Source organism: Coprinopsis cinerea (genome assembly GCF_000182895.1).
Source record: "Coprinopsis cinerea okayama7#130 chromosome 2 map unlocalized cont3.2, whole genome shotgun sequence".
Taxonomy (NCBI): Eukaryota; Fungi; Basidiomycota; class Agaricomycetes; order Agaricales; family Psathyrellaceae; genus Coprinopsis; species Coprinopsis cinerea.
Window position 1 is genome coordinate 2,749,790 of NW_003307543.1, and position 19,186 is coordinate 2,768,975.

A 19,186-nucleotide genomic window follows, 5' to 3' on the forward strand; every position below is an offset into this window, starting at 1 on the left:
AATCTCATCATCGGTATCGGTTAGATACTCTTGGGACCAGCCCTTCGAGATATTGGATCTGTCCGAGTCCAGTCATTATCACAGCCTGAGTACTGCAAGAATCCTGCCTACCTTTGAGAGGGGACGAAGGTGACCAGCACAAAGGCACCACAATCCAAACACCTCAGCCTTATAACATGCAGGGATACCCCGATCCGCCCGAGGAGGTGACGGCGGACGCGAATGTGGGGGCGCTTTGTGTATGATTCCGATCGTTTGGTTCATAACGGTGAACGGAATTGCAGGCTCATCTCGCTATGGAATGGCGTCCAATCCTACCCACAACTTTGGTCGGCGCCGTGTATCTACAGGTGATCGTTGAAACACCCAAGGATATGGAATGCACAGCCTCGAAACAACTCTTCAACTTCTACTAAGGAATACAGGGAACCAAACATGTTCGTACATGGCTGGTGGATTGTCATATCTACTTATCACAATCCTCCTGGTTAACCAGGCTAGTTTAATCACAATAACGGGTAGTTTCTCCAAACCCGCAAACTCGGCTGGATTGGCGCTTTGACCTCCAGGCGCTATGAGAAGTCAAAGCGCTCTGCAAGTGTCGTCGCTTTGACCCGAAAGTGTCTATAAATATGCTCTCAAAACCACTACTCTATTCCTCAGAATCTAGACTCGTCTACCACCCTTTGCAAAGAAACACTTGACGACAGTGAAATCATGGGTAAGTCCCAGGTTCTTTTTGCGCCTCTATTGCAGTTTACTGACCTGCTTCTCCAGCTTCTGAAATCAACAAAGACAGATTCTACCTTGCTTACTACAGTCGCGACGGATGGACTGGATTGGATGGTGAACAAAACCGATTCGACGTCGGCTTCCTGGCCCTCCCTAAGAATGCGGATCCCAAGTCACCCGAGGAAACAGCGATGGCATTTCTTGCATCTGGTGTACCGATCAGCGGTGAGCTTGGGTATGTCTACAGTGCAAAGCGCTGGCCCGTTGCTGCTAAAATACAGCGGCTTCACGGGTTACTTTATCTCGGTAAACTCACTCACTCTCGGGACCAGATATGGGAAATCCTGCAGAAGGTCCCTGTTGCACAAGGAAAGGATTTTGACTGCACTCTCTGGACGCGAGATGCCATCAAGGTATGAACCTCCCCTTTCCATTTCTAGCTCAAAAAACTAACTCTCAAATCCTAGGCTCTTCAGCATGAAAAGGTAATAACCGACCCATATGCATTGGCTGCTAGTCCTGTTGACCTGTGGACTATGGGCCACCAATACACACGGAGCCATCTCCGTAAGGTAACCCCGCACCGTTGTTCCAACTGCTCAGGCCAACAGAGCAGCTATTAAATCCACTCTAGAAGGATTCTAGAGGACTCCCTCCAGCCAAAAAGCCAAACCCCTGACTTATGATCAATATCTTTCTTTTCAATCCTTGTCTTAATCTTTCTTCTTGTCTTTAATCTTTCTTCCTAATCTTTCTTTCGTATTTCTTTGTTGGACCTTTTGGTCTTTCTTATACCTCATAATTCTTCTTCTATAGAACTTTACAAGTATTTTCTCACCGTAATAGAGCGAACTGATGCACGAACAGTGGTACCATCGTCGGATATCCTGAATTTCCTCAAATTGAGTACAAACAATGGACCAGTTTTATGTGAAGGCATAATGTTAACTGACAACACGATTGGCACCGTGTCGTACAGATTGGATTGACATACCGTGAATGGGCATCTTGTGGAAGCCTTCGTTAGTCCACCTAGTACCATGTGTCGCGAAGAGCGAACACTAAACCAAACCAAAGACCAGAAGAGCAGAGCGGATGAGAGCGGAGAGCGAGATAGAGCGATGAGCGACGAATGCAGATGAGTGCTGAAGCAGTGTATTGACGAAGAGGTCAAGCTGAGGAAATACAGAGGGATCTACCTAGCTTATATACCTATTCTACAGTCTACATAGCCGCGATGAGTCAAGGTGACGAACGGATGGCGAGACACAAAAGAACAATAAGGAGAGTCACAAGGCTGCGCGAAGGCTGCGCGAAGAACGAAGAAACAATAACGGAGTAACGAGGCAGTGCAAGAATGGAGAGAACAATAAGACGTAGGGCGAAGGGCATAACGAGGCAGTGTTCCATGGGAGAAAGTGTCCGTGTCGAGAATAAGGGCAAAAATGAGAATAAAGAAAAGGTGATAAGAGCGATAAAGCGATAAGATAGCGCCTCGGCATTGAGTCCAACCTCACGACCGCCTATCTCTCTCAGGCCAACGGACAGACCGAACGGGCCAACCAAGAAATTGAGAAGTACCTCCGCCTCTACGTCTCCCGCCGACAGGATGACTGGGACAAGCACCTACCGATGGCCGAATTTGTGATCAACTCCCGCGTCCACTCTGCTCATGATCACTCACCCTTCGAAGTCCTCTATGGTTACATTCCTCACTTCAACATCCCCATCGGCAAGCGAACCGAGATCCGCCCTGTTGACGAGCGTGTCCAGCAGCTACAAGAAGCACGCAAGGATGTGGAAGCTGCCTTACGTCTCGAGAAGGCCCAACAGAAGGATGTGTACAAGTCCGGCAAGCGAACGGCCCATCAGTTCAAGGTTGGCGACTACGTTTGGCTTAACGCAAAGGACATCCAGATCAAGGTTCCGTCCCGCAAACTCGGCGATCTTCAACTTGGTCCGTACAAAGTTACCGAAACGCATTCGGCGACCTCGACTACCGCCTCGAACTTCCCCCGTCCCTCTCCCGTATTCATCCTGTGTTCCACGTCGACAAGCTCTCCCCCTGGAAAGGCAATGATGTCAACGGCATTTTGCCACCCCCGCCTGAGCCTGTCGAACTAGAGGGGGAGCTTGAATATGAAGTTCACGACATCTTGGACAGCCGTTGGAGAGGTCGAGGAAAGAATCGCAAACTGGAGTATTTGGTCAGTTGGAAGGGTTACGGGTCGACGGATGACACTTGGGAACCGGAGGAGAACCTGGAGCACGCACCCGAGATTGTGAAGGAGTTCCACCAGCGACACCCCTCTGCACCACGCCGCATCGCCGCCACCATCTTCAGCTCTCTCCCCTGGCGCCCACTTGAGAACTTCACCAACGCTCCGCCTACCGACCTCGACTGGGAACTTGGACGTCGCCTACCATTGGTCATCGAGGACGATGAGGCTTAGAAGGGGGGTAATGTCGTGAACAGCCGGTATAGCCCCTATTTTTCATCTTATCTTATCTAATCTGTTTCGCATCTTATTCGTTCCACTTTCCTTTACTCCTTTCGCCTCCTTATTCCCTCTATGGGACTCTTTCACTCATGGAACACTGCCTCGCATTGCCCTTTGCCCTACTCTATCGTCCTTATTGTTATGCACTGCCTTCTGACACACTCTGACACCTTCTTGTTCCATTATTGTTTCATTCTTGTTCTTCGCGCAGCCTTCGCGCAGCCTCATGACCTTTCTTATTGTTCTTCGATGTTTCACCATTTGTTCGTCATTCTGACTCACTGCAGCTATGTAGACAGTAGAATAGGTATATAAGCTAGGTAGTCTGCTCTGTATTTCCTCAGCTTGACCTCTTCGTCAATACATCGCTTCAGCCTTCATCTGCATTCGTCGCTCATCGCTCTTATCTGCTCCGCATCACTGGTCTTTGGTTTGGTTTAGTGTTCGCTCTTCGCGACAGGGAGTTAGCAATCACGCCAGAGAAGCAAAACACCTTCTGTGAACTCGTTACTCACCGCTAAATGCCAGTCCAGCATAACCTTTTCGTCAAGGTAGGAGTCCCCCCTCCAACACGATCGACATTCAAAAATCTCGTCCACTTCGTCCAACATTTTGGCGGTGGTGGTCTTGATATCGCGGCCCGTGTCCTTGAGAAATTTGAGTGTGTTTGAGAAGTCTTTATCCCGTACTTTGAGCTGGTCTAAGATAATCCATGGGTAATGATTTACCGCCTCTATAAAATGCGCAAGCTGGGAGTCATCAACTTGAGGGGTTTTGTAAAGGCCCAGAGTGCACCTGTGGGTTAGAGCATCCTCGAGACTGAGCAAAGGAGGCAAGAGATTGTATCGATCGCCGAAGCAAGTATTGCAACGGAATAAAGCAAAAGCAAGGTCGAGAGCGGATTCTGTTACTTCATCCAGAGTGACTTCCAGCGCCTGTGCGGCCTTGTCTCTGATGGTGTCCAGGAGTTTCTGGGTGGCCTGCGCCTTCCACCACTCCGAGAGGGCAGCATGTCCTTCCATGATGCCATTGAAGTCGGCCACAGTCACCTCTTGGTCGATAGGGGTCTGTGTAATCAGATCAACGACTTCGGGAATGGTGAACATGTCGGCCGAGGAAAGGGCAAAAGTATTGACGGGAAGAGACTTTTCAAGATTATTGTATGCCTGGAGGAACAGCTCACTGCGCTTCTGTATAGCTTCTTTTTGCCTTCTCTCAAGATCCTTGGCCTTAGCTTTCGCCTCCTCTTCGAGGCTACGGGTGTAAAACTTTTCGACAAAGGCGACAACGCGCGCCTCAGCGCCAGCCCAAACTGGGAAAAAAATGAAGGTAAGGACACATGAAATACAGAAGGTTGTGCATCTTACCCCGGTCAGTGATATTTTTCTTCAACAGCTCCCGCGGCACTTGTTCCTGCCAAAACGAGCTCTCGGGACCCAACAAGCGAACCTTTTCCGCCAAACCCAGCTCAATGAGCTTTGCATGAACCCTAGCGGGGACGGTCAGCCCGGGAGTTAGAGATGTAGTCACTGGACTCACAGCTCCATTCGTTTCTGTTTTTCGGCAGTTTGGGCCAGAGATGCCAGATCACCCATCTTTTCCAACCAGGTAGCGCACTCCATACCGAACTGGGGGGAGTATCATTCAGTACCAAGAAAGGGAAGACAATCTGCAATTCACAAAATACCCACCTCTCCTTTTCGTTTGTCCTCTTCTGATTTACGTTGAATCCATTCTCTCTGGGCTTCCCCAGGAACGGAAGAATATTCCTTTCGCAAATTGTGCAGGGCTCGGGTGTGGAGCCATGATTTGCAAGCTTTCCTCTCTGTAAGTCGCATTCTAGGGAAGAGAAGGCGAGAGACAATGTACCAGAGGTACTAAACGTCGGAACGATATCAAGAAGAGTACGAGGTAAAATCGTGTGATGGGAGCCCCACTCAACCGAAAACCTAAGCCGTCAGTATATTGAGCAACAACAGCAACCCGGGGAAAGGTAGACCACGAACTCAGAGGTTGCGCATTTGGTGCAGAACCTTTGATACAGCTCCCAATAGACACGCATATAGCCTGCACTGCGGCTACAAATCTAGCGAGCAGTTCAGGCTCATAAGTCTCAATGGGTAGACAAAAAACACTTACAGAGCACTTCTTTCTGAACAATAGGTCTACCCACGCTGGCTCGCTCACACCCTCCGGACACGCGGGCACTTTGGGCTCGAAATTGGCCAAGGTCTCCTTCCAAATAGGCGCAGCAGCCTTGCTCATGAGGCTCTCTCGAAAATCCTTGGATGTTCAAGCCAGGTTAAGCAGGTCCATAGGATTAAGCTTCCCGAAGATCTATAAAGCACCATATCAGTGTCTGAATCCAACTTCCAGAACTGTAATTTGAACTCACCTCGAACAATAGGTCATACGGCATGTCCAAGATCCTCTCGAGCGCGCCTCTGTTTCCTCGCCTTCTCTTCTTCTCTGGCCTCGTCTGATCGTTTGCGTCGCTGGCCTTAGCTTTTCCAGCTGAAAAGGAACCACTAGCAGCCTTTGCAGAAGTAGATTTGGCCCTTCCCTTCCGCTTCGCCCCTGTTGAAGGACCCGGTGTTTGGTCGTCTGCGTACTCATCCTCTGACGACTCGGACGCCTCGTCGGCATAGTCGCCTTGGTCCTTCTCTGCTTTTGTTTTGAGCCTGCTCGACTGTCGTGTCGCCATGAATGGGGTCAAACGTGGGCGTTTCCGAGTCAACCGTGGTTGATGGAGGTTTTCCTGCTACTACCCTGTAGTAGTAGGTCTTCAATACGGTCCACCTGTCATGTCGACCCTATATTCTCCCACGACCGTCCTTCTATATATGGGTAAGCAAATTTTCGGGAGGTTCTCGACCCTTTCTGACTTTGTCGCTATTTGTTTGAGATGCTGTCGGTTTTTGTCGCCTCTGCCGCCAAACCAGCTCGTCCGTTTTCCTGGCATTGTCGCTATTTGATTGAGATGCTGTCGCTTTTTGCCGCCTCTGCTCAACCTCTGCTGCCAAACCACCTTCTCGCTTCCAGTGCCCAGATGTCATCATTTCTCTCTTCGAGGTCTCGCATGGCTCCCGCTCGCCGACGTGCCCTGACAATAATGAGGTTTCATTTGCCGATTTCCGCCTTTAAAATCATGAGTGCTGCTTCGTCTGGATAACGCGCTCTTTGCCCCAGTCATGATCGTGCCCTTTTTCTGCGATTTCCTGCTTTCCATCGGTGAGTTGTTCGAGTTACGCTCGCGAGGGTTGCTGAACGATGATTAACTTCAACCATTGTAGCCTTTTATCTCTGGAGATTTCTCCCATCGTATTGCGGGTCATCATCCACATGAACCGACGATGCACTTTTGATCGAAACGTATGGCGCCGTCAGGTGGAAAATCGGTTGGTGGGAAACCGGCGGTTCCGTAGCATCGACCAGTTCAGCAGCGGGGGTCTCATTCTCAGTACTGTCAAGCGACTTCTGGCAATGAGCAGCTTCAACAAATGAATCACATTTGAAATTATTGGGGATGGAGGCGACTCGGAGTCGGAAAATTCGTTGGTGCAATGGGAGGACACGTGGTTGTAAATGTTGTAGATGTAGACAGTAGACTGCGTAATGTATAGTTGATTAGGCAAGAGCGAAGTGTAGTAGTAGCAGGCTCTGCGGCGAAGCGCGCTCTTTCAGTTATTTTCAATATGGTCCAGCTGTCATGTCGACTCTATATTCTCCCACGACGCACCTTCCTTATATGTGCGTCCTAAGGACTTCTGTTGCCAGCCCTGTTTCAGAATCAATGGTTCGTCCATTCCAATTGGCAATTTGTCGTAAAGCCGGGTTTTTCTCGTGCATCAATAGCAGTTCTTCTCTTACCTTGGCTTCGAGCTCTGCGAGTCTCGAAAGACGACAGTGGCCCATACATGTCAGGCCCGGGCTAAGTGTTCAGCTTGAATCAGAACGGTGGTCTACATGTCGGGATTGGTACTACTGCCGCATTTGGGACGAGTCAACGACCACCTACACTGGAACCTCAAAGTCCATTATCACCATTTCGTCTTTCACTCGGAATCACGGTTTTCCTTGCGTACAGACCGCCCATCTGATGCGGTGTTTGCGGTCGCAGTGCTCGGACAATCCGAGGATGTGCTATATACAGTGAATATGAAGTACAGGGGGGCGTTATGTGAGTGCATCTGTTCCTACTGTTGAGTACAGTCTGTCACTCACGAGTCACGGTCAACCCCAGGTTGGTCTGGGCTGCCATCTGATCTCGCCGGAGCTCAGCAGGTGCTGCCATGGAGGAAGGTTCCCCTATTGACGTGTTTGGCTTGATTACACCAATGCTGTTTAATCACTGAAAACGCTCGCCCTAGTATAACCGATCAGTGTGGCTTGTAGGAATCCGACTGAGACACTCCAGAAAGGTGTCTCGCAAAGACCCCCCAAGGTTCGTGTTCGTCCGGTTAAAGAGACGGAACGCGACGTTAGCGGAGATAACCCGCGGTTTTGAAGGACAGTTTGGAAAGCTAAGTTGAAAGGTACGTTTGGTGCTTGCCAAGTAGGATGAGCTTTTGTAAAATGTCAGATTTTTTTCGTGTAGGTTCACTTGTCAGTAATAAAATGCTACCTCCAGTGTGCTTAATCCGGACGCAGAAGAGTGAGTTGAAAGGAGGTAGATTTAGGCGTAGCTCCGTAGTAGCAGGCTCTGCGGCGAAGCGCACTCTTTCAGTTATGAGTCAAAATGAACTCATTTGGAACGCGTCGCGTTTGGCTGGCAGGGTGTTCTCCCACGGTATCTGATCGGACCCTATTCGGGATCTGGCACATTTTGAGCGAACAATGAAGATTTTGTGCATCCCAGTAGCAAGGCAGGTTATGGTATCATGCTCACGTTAACATAGAATAAGACATTCATCCACTTGTGAGGCCCGGGAACTGGATCACTCGAACTGGATTCTTGGGCGCCAGAGTGTAAAGACGGTCCCACCAGCCTGAGGTTCAAAGCACCTTCCTTTTATGGACTGTCCACTCCCCAATATAGCAGGCCTTGGCAAGCCTCACAAGGGCCAAATCACCGCTTCAGGCTCCTCCCCCACCTACCAAAGCACATACCATCCCTACACTCAAATCAATCACAACCAACCCAATATATAAACGATAAAGTATGTAGTACACAAAAACAGACTCTAATAAAAAGAAAGATTAAAACCAACGACATTCTACAAAGACAGCCGAAACCAAAAAAAAACGACTACAAAGCAGAACACAAGGCATATTCTACACAAAACACAAATAAAAATTATTATAAACAAAAAAACATACATTTTTCATTACAAATTGGAAACGGGCAGGTGGGGTGTGTGATTGTCTTTTTAAATACTAGAGGTCGGTAGTACACACTACTACGTACGTACGTCTACACGAGTGAACACAGAAAAAAAACGACTACGCATATGTATGCTTTGTATACAGACAAACAAAAAAGGGGGTTTTCGACATCTGTTTTTACACAGCGAGCGACGATGTACAACAAACGGACTGGGAGAGACGGTAATTGCGACAACGACAAAGAAAAAAGGTTTGAAAATGGAAGATTGTTTCTGGAAAAGGGAAATTGTGCGAGAAAGAGAGGGAAGATTGCGTGCGATGGTGGAATAATTAATAAGCGATGCACGTTTGGAGGAGGAAAAAAAAAGGAGGAACAGAAGAACACAACAAGAAAGCGGGATGACAGGAGTTGAGCATATGAATACACAGGAGGATCGGAGTACAGAGACGGATGAATGAAGGGTTGTAAGTTGCGAGCGAGCGAGAGAGGAGAGAACAAAGGAAATAAATAAAGGAACGGTGGGGGCGGTGGTGGTGGTGGTGGTGGTGGTTGTGGTGGTGTTGTGGTGGTGTAAGGTACCGCAAGAAAAAGGAGAAACAAGTATTAAAAGATAAAGATACACGGGTGGCGAATGATGGAATACATCTCGGGGTCCGAAACGATGCGGGGATGGGGCTGCGCGGTGGGATGGGATGTCGTGCTGTCCAGGAAGGGGAAATCAAAATCAATGGCGATAGAAAAAATGAAAACACTCACAAAAAGTGCAGACCAGCGTTACTACACAACTTCTTGCCTCACTATACTGGAGATACTCTGCTCATCCAACAGCCATCCTTCATGTTCATCCTCCTCTTCGAGATATTCATCTTCGTCAAGAGGCTCCCACTCCCCATCATCGAGCCCGTCCTCCTTGAGCACGGTGATGGGGTTCTCGTTTGTCGCAGGCTTCACCTCCCCAGAGCCATCCGAGACACGATCCGAGGCATTACGATCGAGCTGGATAGCTTCCCACATCCCCAACCCAATCTCATCCCCGCGCATCCAGTCATCCTCCCACAGATCCACAATCCTAGCCCTCTTCTTCGGATCACGAACCAACAACCGCCCAACAACCCTCTTCGCACCCTCGCTCAACGCCAACCGAGGCCCAACGAGTTCCCCATCCCCATCCTCTACCGCAGCTGCATCAGACGGGACTTCAGGCCACTCGTACTCGCCCTTCGCAATCCTCATCAACCACGCACGACGCTCCACGGCATGCTTCCGGCTAGAGTAGCCAGGAGGGTGGACACGTTCGCCATTGATATGGCTCTGTGTGCCGTGTCCACCGTCCATACCAATTCCAACACCTTCACCGAAAGGAAGCTTGCGACCCACAAGCGCATACAAGACTACACCACAGGCCCACGCATCCGTTTCGCGTCCGTCATAAACGCCTCGTGGACCGCCACCCATAACCAATTCAGGTGCGGCATAGGCTTCTGATCCGCAGCGGGTATTGAGCATCTCGCCCTGCCCGCGTTCGCCATTGCCGATGTCAATGAACCGCGACAGACCAAAGTCGGTGAGTTTGACAATGGGGGTGGGGAGATCAGCCACGGTGGGTCGTGGTATTGACAATATCGACGATTCGGTAGGCGTCGACGAGAGCTCGGTCGAGATGAGGTTGGAATACGACTGGAGGCCATCCCAGGTCAACAGGACATTCTCCAACTTGATGTCGCGGTGCACGATTCCGACGCTATGCATCCACCCGACCGCACGGCATATCTCACACCATATCCGCCTTAACACACTCTCAGACAGTCTACCCCAAACGGCATCATTATTGACAAGCGACAACAGATCCCCGCCCTTGAGGTAGGGCAGCACGAGGACGTGATATGTCGGAGTGGAGAAGTGGGCCAGCAAGGGCGTGATGTTGGGATGAGAGATGTGTCGGAGTACCTCGACTTCACGAATGAATCCCACCCTGGTCCTCTCTTCAGTCAAAGGAGAGTTTGGCTCCGGACGCCGGGGTGTCAGCTTGACCGCGACTACTCGGGCCTCTGCCCGAGAAGTAGCCGAGCGGCGTGTACTTGTGGAGCTTTGGCGTGACAACGATGCACCCAACCCGACCTCGGGAGAAGGAAGAGATGATATTGAGGATGATGGTGATGGACTAGGGTGCATTGACGACGGGGGCATGGGGTGGAGGTGACCATCTGGACTGGTCCAAGTAGTTTCCCGCCCTTCATGGTGGACATGGCCGTCCAACAACAGGCTATCGACCGAAGGCTGTGTGCCAGTGACGCGTGCCATGAACCTCTTCATACTCGAGTTGCGGGAAACACCCCTGCTCGACGTTGGGCTTTTCAGACTCGACTTGCGCGAGACACTTCCTTTCGATTGCAGGCTCGCCTGTCGCTTGAGGTCACGGACGCTCCTCTTCGAGGAGAGAACGAGGGGTATAGACGACAGGTCTTCTGCAAGCCATACTGCGGAAAAGGCGCCCTGGCCGAGAGGACGGAGGAGGCGCAGGGACGGGGAAGTAGCCGAGGCGAAACTGGAGTCGGCTATGACATCACCAGGGTGCAATTCGGTGTCGGCTGGGATACTGTTGTCTTCGCTGAGAGGCGATAAGGGAGAAAGTTCCTGGGGCTGTACAGCGGCTATGGAAGGTTCGAGGTCAGCTGGCCGGGGTGTGAATTCATTGTCTGAGGCGTTGGAACTTGCGGTTAGGAGGGGCGGGGGCGGCGGCGGGGTGGGTAGCCGAATCTCTGCGTGCGAAGACGACGAAGATATCGACGAGGGTGGGGAGAGCGACGAGTCTGATCCTGCGCGGTCGTGGTAGGACGGGGCTGTGGGAAGAGAGAGGAACACGTCCTTGAATGGAGTCTCTCTATGGTCAATGTGATGTATTTCATTCGGGTCTGCATCTCCGTCGACGTCTATGAAGAGAAAGTCGGGTTTTCTGCGCAGGGCGTTCGAGGAGAATGCGTTCTGGACGTCTTGCTGCTCTGCAGAGTCACGGCGAGAGCGGGCATATCTTGAGGGAAAGATCCGTGAAACATTGAAGCGCGATGTTTTGGCGGACGAGAAGAGACCCGGGCTCGCTGCTGGTGGAGGGTTTGTGCCATTGTCGTCCCTGTTCTTGACGGCGGTGGGCTTGTTGTCGGACTTCTTCAAAGAGAGAGGTGGGCGGGGCGGCGGCGGGCTGGCGGCGAAGGAGGAAGCAAAAAAGGCATGGGTCTTTGAGGAAGCTGGGGGCGACGAGGGCGGGCTGAACATTGGGTCGTCGACATCTGAAAAGGTAGAGGAGAATGAGGAGGACGTGGACCGAGTCGACGCCGAGGATGTGGACATGTGAGATCAGAGAGAAAGCTAGTGAAAACAGTCCACACCACTCAATTTCTTCAGTCAAGAGTACAACCTAAATTTCCCACGCCCATCTGCCTCTTCTCCCGGATCTAAATTCCCTTGCTCTCGTCCAAGTTTGGAGAATTTTCAGGGTCAATCTCTGTGATTCGAAGTTCTTGGCTTCACCTCTTGGGCCAGCTTTCCTGTAACCGGATTACACTGGTCGTCGAAGCGGTGGGGACGTCTTCGGAGGTTTCGTGTTCACACCTCACTTCGGGGATACAACGCGTGAGTCACACACCCACAGCAGCGCGGAACCTCCACGTCTGCGATGTATTTTCCGAGCAGGTGGCCTACCTGGATTACCTGACTCAGGTATTCCTCTATTACCGCTGCCAGAGTAAGCAACTCCAGTCACTGATGGTGGTAGGTGATAGAGGGACTACGTATGCTCTTGTTAGTCCAGACGCCCCCGCCACCCGCCAGGTTTTCCCAAGCGCCAGCATCAAAGATCTCCTGCCCCATCAGCCTTGGGATCGTCCGGCCCACCGTCCTGGTCCGCCCAGCTTCCAGGAGCCTCAGAAATCAACAGTGCCGTTGGTCAACGATGAGGTGAGGGCGGCGTCGGTGGCGAATGCTGGGGCTCGGGGTCTGTATTCTCAACGCACAGCTTCAGATCTATCTTATCTTGACGCGCAGTATTCCGAGATAACACTGCCCAATTGGACGGAAGGACGGAACTCACTCTCGGGTTCTCTGGATTCTCCGCCACAACTATCTGGATTCCTGTATCTCAGCTATTTCTGTTTCCCTCAACTATATCTCAGCATCTTCTTCCCTCGCTACTTGCCGGTATGCAGGTATTCCTTTCCCATCGGAAACCTCTAGACTATCTCGCCAACTCTCACCTGAACCCTTTAAATCACCTCTCCTTCCTCACCGGGTGGCGATTCCATTCGACGTTATCTACGGAGAATTACACGAGGCCCCTCCGTCACCAGCAACAGCCAGAACCAGCTACTTGCTTATCTCGTGAACTTCTATAACTGACCGTCTAGGAAAACACCAGCCGGAAAGATGTGTGATCTATCATCCAGTCACCAGTTCGAGAGCCAGGACGTGGAACGTTCGTGAACATCCCATGCAACTTTCCTAAGAAGCTGTTCGTGGAACTCATTATCAGCTCTATCAGCAATTTGCTTTGTGGAGGGCTCCAAATCGATAAGGTATCTTCAGCTCATTCTTCGGGTCAGGGATCTCTTAGACTACCAACAACTCGACAGTTTAAATCTGCACCCTTGATTCGAAAGGCCGAAACCTCGAAACTCTTCGTTTTGAGCAGAAAATAGGGCAGCAGCGGAACACCGCATCAACTCAATCGCGGAACACTCACGGGTAGGCTTCTGAAGACTTCGAAGGGTATATGTGGTTGCTTCGTGCCGCCAAAATCCACTTTATCGTCCTCTTCATCTCTCGGGGCGAGGAAGATATAAAGAGGCAAGAGCAATAGCCAAGGTCTGCAAATAACCGCAAAGCGAAAACATTGGCGAACAAACGTTCCTCCTTTACATTTCCCCTCTTTTCCCTCCTTCAATAGTTGGACAGATTACAGCCCCAAAGCGTCCATATCGATATCGATATCGACGAACCACCTCGTTCAATCCCCTCGGCCACCTCTCACCCCTTGTAGAACCTACTAGTAACTGCCCAATCCGTTAGTGGATGGTGTCGTGCACTCGTGCCGCCACTCGACGAAGTAGTTACATGTTTACCCCACTTCGCTGGATAGGTGGGGGCTAGGGGTGGCATTGTAAGCTGGCTCTGAACGCGTCGGCGATGCGCCTAGGCTAAGGTAACCAGCTTTCGAAGGAACTGCTCGACGCCTTGGATCGAGGGGCCCGGGTTCACAGTCGACCGGCGAACGACGGCGATGTTGATTCCCATTGCGCTTCGTGAAGACAGTAGGGGGTGGGAAGAAGAGCCCATCATTCGCTGTCTGAGCACCCTAATTTCTTACTGTGGTCATTACCGCTGTTGAGTACTTGGTTATTGGACATGGTTTTCCTTCAAACCTTCCTGTCGCCGTCCTGGTGACCCGTGGGAAAGGGACCTAAAGCGCCCGTGGATCATTAGGGGCTGCGATTTCCTCTTTCTTCTTGTTCCACCATCATCTCAGCAGCAGCGGCGGGTTCGCGTTTTCGTTGTTCTGGCTTGGTTGACCATAATGATGGCACTGAGAGCTGGCGATGAGATCACTCAAAACGCCGACGTACGAAATTGACATCGCCTATACACTCTGCAATACGCTTTTACGATAGCAGCGGTGCATTCCTGTGGGTGGTACAGGGAATCCACAATTGACGTGGACGCTGACCTATCGGTATCACCAAGAGATGCGACTCCTTTTGAAGGACAGAACCGGTGATCGCGATAATCTTGCTACGCTTTCCCAACAACAACAGCCAACAGCTGTGTGGGCCGTATTGATATGCACGCTCAGCACTCACGATAACCTGTGTGCAAGTGGACGGAACTCGCCCACAATATCCCTTCATTCCATCCCCTGCCACTCCGAAATGGACTCCTTGGCCATAGGGCCTGCAGTATAAAGCTCTGGCTCACGGTAATGGTCTATTCATCGTGCTGGTCGCGTAACTGGAAAGCAAGTCTTAGTATCCCGATAGGCGACATACTTGACTGATTGAAAATTAGCTAGATCTTCAACCATCCGGAATGAAATTGAATATCCCAGCAGTTATCATCTATTCTCTCCTTGTTGGGGCCTGTAGGGCTGTCGCTGCTCCCATCCGCACACCTGTGAGTGTATCAATCCCGCTCTCAAGTTAATGTGTCGTCACGGAACTAACCCGCGTTCCTCAGGCTGCTGCAGACCGACAACATGGTCCCTGCCGTGACTTGGGTCGTAAAGCGCTCTTCCGACGATACGACTACAAACTGCAGCCTGAACCCCCTGAGTTCCCTCCCACCGCACCACCGTCCCCAGTCATTGCGGCAGGAGTCATCGCACCGCCCAACAGCCCGATTAGTGCGCCTCAGCCCCTACCGTCGGTGCGCAGTCGCCCTCCGAGAAGAAGGGATACAAATTGAGCTCTCGTCACATTTCTCCCCCGTACACAGAGGGCCCACCGGTAATGGCGCCTTAGTACTGCTCTGAAAGAGATGTACGGTAACATCGGGAATATACACAGGCTTTTTGACAGATTAACGATATCCTGGTCGCTCTTGGACGCAGACTTACTGACAACGTTATGTTACTCGTGGGCATTGGTGTGGACGATAAGGTGTCCACTACACTTACCACTGACTATAAAGGCGGATGTCTGCGTTTATGAACCCTTGTGCTGGACACCCCACTCGAATAGCCGGTAAGTCCCACTTGTTTCGTACGATTGGCATTCGGTAGACGCAACTGACCCTGATTTGACAAAGCTACTTCACTGGAGGGCTGGTCCCTACTAGACTTCTCTCCTTCTACTATCCCATCCTTGCAGTCCAACTATGAAGCTCGACACTGTAACTCTCGCTTTAAGCATGCTCTTAGGGGCCATGAACACGGGAGCTGCTCCCATCCGTCGATTCGTAGGTGGCTGTATACTTTCTTGAAGCAAAGATACCAACCCTCTGTCATTGGAACAGGACGTTCGATGGTCGGAGAGCGACGCCAGCATCTATCAAAGGAAGTACTCCATCGATGAATCACTGTATCAAAGACAAAATTGGCCATGGCCCGGGAACAAGCCCATCCCAACAGACGCTAATGGCATCCCAGTCTGGGGTCCAGCAAACGGCCCCGTCATTCCTGGAGTAACTACACCTGACCCCAACGCCCCAGTCATTCCTGATGTGACAGTCCCTGATCCCAATGCGGGTATACCAGTTATTCCCAGGCCTCTCTCTCCTGAACCATCGCGTCCTGCGACTCCTCCGCCCCCTGCGACTACCAGTTTTACGCGCCCGAGGCCTCCGTCGCCCAAACCACCTTCCCCCAGACCCCCCTCACCCAGGCCTTCATCTCCCAAACCGAGTACTCCGCCGCGTAGGAATACCACGTAGAACCGGTAGCGTAGCTCCTTTACTATGTGCTTCGAAGTCGACGAACTATGTACATACGTATGTCTGCCCATATCGCGCCCATTAGCCCCTATGTAATTTGGGCGCCGAGCCTTTCGCTCGCCGTGAGAATTCGTGGCGCGCCAGGAATCCTGGGCAAGCTTTGTCGCGTTGCCATTCATCTGATTATCTCGACACCGCAACGATGACGCCTAGTTGTGCTGGCAGCAGCAAACGCAAACGCGATTCAGTCTCTGCTTCAGATAAACCATGTCAGCGACCAGTAAAGCGGAAGAACAGCAAGCGCGGGTCATTGGAACGTCTTGTGGAGATGCCACTCGACGTGTTGTATGAGGTGAGGGTTACCTTAAACGCGAAGCGCGTCGTATTACTTCAAGAATTCACACCTCTGGGGGCAGATCTTAGGACACCTGGAACCTCTGGATCTTCTGAATTTGGCGCGAACGACGCGTGATTTACGCGGCTTATTGATGAGCAAGTCTTCCGTAACGATCTGGAGGCAAGTGTTGTCGTCGGTCCCCGGACTTCCTAAATGTCCAGAATGGCTCAGCGAGCCGCAATGGGTCGATCTTGCATTTGGAAAGCACTGCCAGGTGAGCCTGTGATCTCTTTATTCGCGTTGGGTGCAAGGCTGACTGGATGGACACCAGTTTTGCCTCCGGAATGTCGTGCAGACTACTGTTTGGGAAGCATGCCTTCGAGGTTGTAGTCGTTGTCTGGAAAGAGAGTTAGTGGTCAATTTTCCATCCTTTCGCACATCTGACTGGTTGGATTTATAGGTTCTCCTCCTCTGATGACCTCGTCGCTGCTGTTGAAAGTGAACCACATCTCAAAGCTTTCGTCCCAAAGATCTATCCCTCGTCGGGTCAGTCCAGTGCCAACCTAATCAAGCTCTCCTTGTAAAGAGATGAACGACATGCTCAGTCTCTTTTAGGCTCCACGCATACGCGCAATGTTCGCTACTACCACATCAAGGCATGGAACAGGTTGTACAACCAGTATCGTGCAATCCCGCTTTCAGATTCCGCCGCACGAAAAAGATGGATAGAAGAGCAGAAACAGGATGTAGAGAGGAGAGTGGAGGTTCGTCGTCGGATTTCTCTTTCTCGTGATGGGGGCTTACCATGACTATCTTTCATTACAGCATGCAAAGCAGTGCGACGAGTGGCGGTTGATGCAATTGGAAGCGCGAGCTGCTCGCGCCGAAGCTGAAAAGAACGAGCGGAAAGAATGGTAGGTGTGATGTATCAATTTAGTCTGCCAGATCACCGACATGTAAGTACTTTGGCCAGGATTTTCCAGAAGCTGATCTCGCACGGGTATGCTGCCGAGGTCGAAGTGTGGCGTAAAACAAAACGTATCTGGTGGCACGCGGTTTTCGATCAGCTTTTGGCGAAGAAGAACCTTACGGACAGAGGTGGGTCAAGATGTGGTCGAGTATTGACAGGCTAATGAATGCAAACATCATTCCAGTATGGAGCAACGCCGAAAAGGATGCCCTGGCGACAGCGGAGTATCTACGATGGCAGTGGCTCGAAGACATGCACCCCGACAAGCTGGCATCCCGGTATGCAAAGGTGATGGATTTTCACGAACGATTCGTCAAAAGCCTCCCCATCAACGCCATTGTCCTGCCCGTGGGCGACCTGTTTATCTCGAAGGAAATGTCAGCCGCGATGGAGAGTGTTCCTTACCACCAGGAATTTTCACACATGTTCCTTGAACCGCTCTTTGCCCAACTCCCAGATATCAACGCCCGTTGGCAGGCCAAGACGAGGGAAAGCTTGTTCAAGATGATGGAACGTCACGTCAAGGACATCATACCTCCCGGCCTACCTATGGAGAAAACTTTGGACCTTGCCATTGCTGTATTTCAATGCAATCGTTGCAATATGCGGCTTTATCCCATCCAAGCCATGGTCCATGGCTGCGCGTCTGACGGCGAAGGGGAAATTACAAACTCTACAGGGTCGGCTATCATCAGCTTCGCCAAACACACCGGAGAATTGCCTTGGAACAAGATGAAGGATTTTACTCGCGAGCGTCGCATTACCTTCGATCACGAAGCTTCAAAGCGTGCTGTCGCGTTTCTGGAGAAATTCGGATACGACCCTAAGACGACTACCTACCAGGAGCTCGAGTCTCTCGATGATATTTGGGAGTGTAAAGCATGCTCGAATCCTTATGAGGGTCGGCTTATGATGACCTGGAGGCATACGGTGGGTGGATTGTTCTCTGACGATCGCAGATGTAGCTGATCGACGTTGGCTATTCCAGTTCTGTCACCGAAATTGCAAAGAGCCTTTACTTGAGAAGGTAGACCCAGAAACCGCCGAAAAGGTTAGAGAACGCATGGATGAGAAGATGCGGTCAAGGGACAGTGGCCGTTATGGATCTGGTCTAATCTGCAAACACTGTCGGTTCGTTGATGATGGGAAGTACATGAGGAAGCACTTTCGTTTACAGTGAGTATGAATCACTATCTCGCTGCCTCTACTGACCAATGTGCTTTGCAGACATAGTAATTTGAATCCTTCAGACGAGGATGTCGTTCCGGCTTTGGACTTTCAGGGACGCCTGCCGTATCGCTACTGGAACTTTGGGCCGACGAAGTATTTTTGACGGCAGGGTTTGGGTATACTTAGTACCTCGAGCTTGTTATGCTAGTCCATCCCCCCTATGATTTCGCTGTACCTTCTCAAACGACATTATCATTACATTCCGATTTGGAAGCGACTGTCTATTGACGACAAGGATCGATGGCGAGCAGAGGCCGTGCGAAGGCTCCTCGACAAGGTCAGGCACCATGCGGAAGGAACTCTGAACATTTCATCAGAGCGAAGTCTCTGAAACTGTTCTGGTCTCTGTGTCCATTGTCGCGGTGAGCTTACCTGGGAAGAAATATGGAGATACTTGGAAGAGAGTTTCTCGAACGCGGGTGTCTTTGTCTAGTCTCTAACTCAGTCATTAATTCGCATGGCATGGATGCACAAAGCCTCTCGACTGTGCTCATTCCGAGTCGCGTTTCGAGGACCAACTGGGACCCACAACTTCGCGATCGGGCGCCAAGCACTTGGTCCGCGACTCGTGGGAAAAAGGAGTATCATCGGGGACCTCCCAAAATCAGGCTGCTTTTGCTCTGACGCTCGTCGCTTCGACTTCCTTCGCGTTTCTTCTCATGCTGTGGGGAACCACA

At 51.1% G+C, this 19,186-nt stretch overlaps 7 protein-coding genes across 7 annotated transcripts; 4 read left to right on the plus strand and 3 right to left on the minus strand.

Moving 5' to 3' along the window:
• Positions 1-176: 176 nt before the first annotated feature.
• Positions 177-1,874, plus strand: CC1G_10846 (hypothetical protein; the record flags this gene model as incomplete). The annotated part of the gene is made up of 7 exons (XM_001833729.2): positions 177-239; positions 664-721; positions 778-1,145; positions 1,209-1,299; positions 1,549-1,571; positions 1,712-1,754; positions 1,810-1,874. 7 exons carry the CDS (start codon positions 177-179, stop codon positions 1,872-1,874), a joined length of 711 nt encoding a protein of 236 aa, XP_001833781.2.
• A 1,823-nt stretch (positions 1,875-3,697) lies between these two features.
• On the minus strand, positions 3,698-5,498 carry CC1G_09139 (hypothetical protein; the record flags this gene model as incomplete). The annotated part of the gene is made up of 6 exons (XM_001839753.2): positions 3,698-4,545; positions 4,601-4,722; positions 4,773-4,861; positions 4,921-5,182; positions 5,240-5,319; positions 5,373-5,498. The coding sequence occupies 6 exons, from the start codon at positions 5,496-5,498 to the stop codon at positions 3,698-3,700; spliced, it is 1,527 nt and encodes a 508-aa protein (XP_001839805.2).
• A 27-nt stretch (positions 5,499-5,525) lies between these two features.
• Positions 5,526-5,937, minus strand: CC1G_09140 (hypothetical protein; the record flags this gene model as incomplete). Its single annotated transcript, XM_001839754.1, has 2 exons — positions 5,526-5,570; positions 5,629-5,937. 2 exons carry the CDS (start codon positions 5,935-5,937, stop codon positions 5,526-5,528), a joined length of 354 nt encoding a protein of 117 aa, XP_001839806.1.
• A 3,399-nt stretch (positions 5,938-9,336) lies between these two features.
• Positions 9,337-11,904, minus strand: CC1G_09141 (CAMK/CAMK-Unique protein kinase; the record flags this gene model as incomplete). Its single annotated transcript, XM_001839755.1, has 1 exon — positions 9,337-11,904. The coding sequence occupies one exon, from the start codon at positions 11,902-11,904 to the stop codon at positions 9,337-9,339; it is 2,568 nt and encodes an 855-aa protein (XP_001839807.1).
• A 2,727-nt stretch (positions 11,905-14,631) lies between these two features.
• Positions 14,632-15,006, plus strand: CC1G_09143 (hypothetical protein; the record flags this gene model as incomplete). The annotated part of the gene is made up of 2 exons (XM_001839757.1): positions 14,632-14,715; positions 14,779-15,006. The coding sequence occupies 2 exons, from the start codon at positions 14,632-14,634 to the stop codon at positions 15,004-15,006; spliced, it is 312 nt and encodes a 103-aa protein (XP_001839809.1).
• Positions 15,007-15,235: 229 nt separating this feature from the next.
• CC1G_09144 (hypothetical protein) lies at positions 15,236-15,972 on the plus strand (the record flags this gene model as incomplete). The annotated part of the gene is made up of 3 exons (XM_001839758.1): positions 15,236-15,284; positions 15,379-15,432; positions 15,530-15,972. 3 exons carry the CDS (start codon positions 15,236-15,238, stop codon positions 15,970-15,972), a joined length of 546 nt encoding a protein of 181 aa, XP_001839810.1.
• Positions 15,973-16,174: 202 nt separating this feature from the next.
• Positions 16,175-18,612, plus strand: CC1G_09145 (hypothetical protein; the record flags this gene model as incomplete). The annotated part of the gene is made up of 9 exons (XM_001839759.2): positions 16,175-16,324; positions 16,531-16,583; positions 16,770-16,855; positions 16,925-17,073; positions 17,135-17,223; positions 17,283-17,407; positions 17,464-18,209; positions 18,268-18,455; positions 18,507-18,612. The coding sequence occupies 9 exons, from the start codon at positions 16,175-16,177 to the stop codon at positions 18,610-18,612; spliced, it is 1,692 nt and encodes a 563-aa protein (XP_001839811.2).
• Positions 18,613-19,186: the final 574 nt, after the last annotated feature.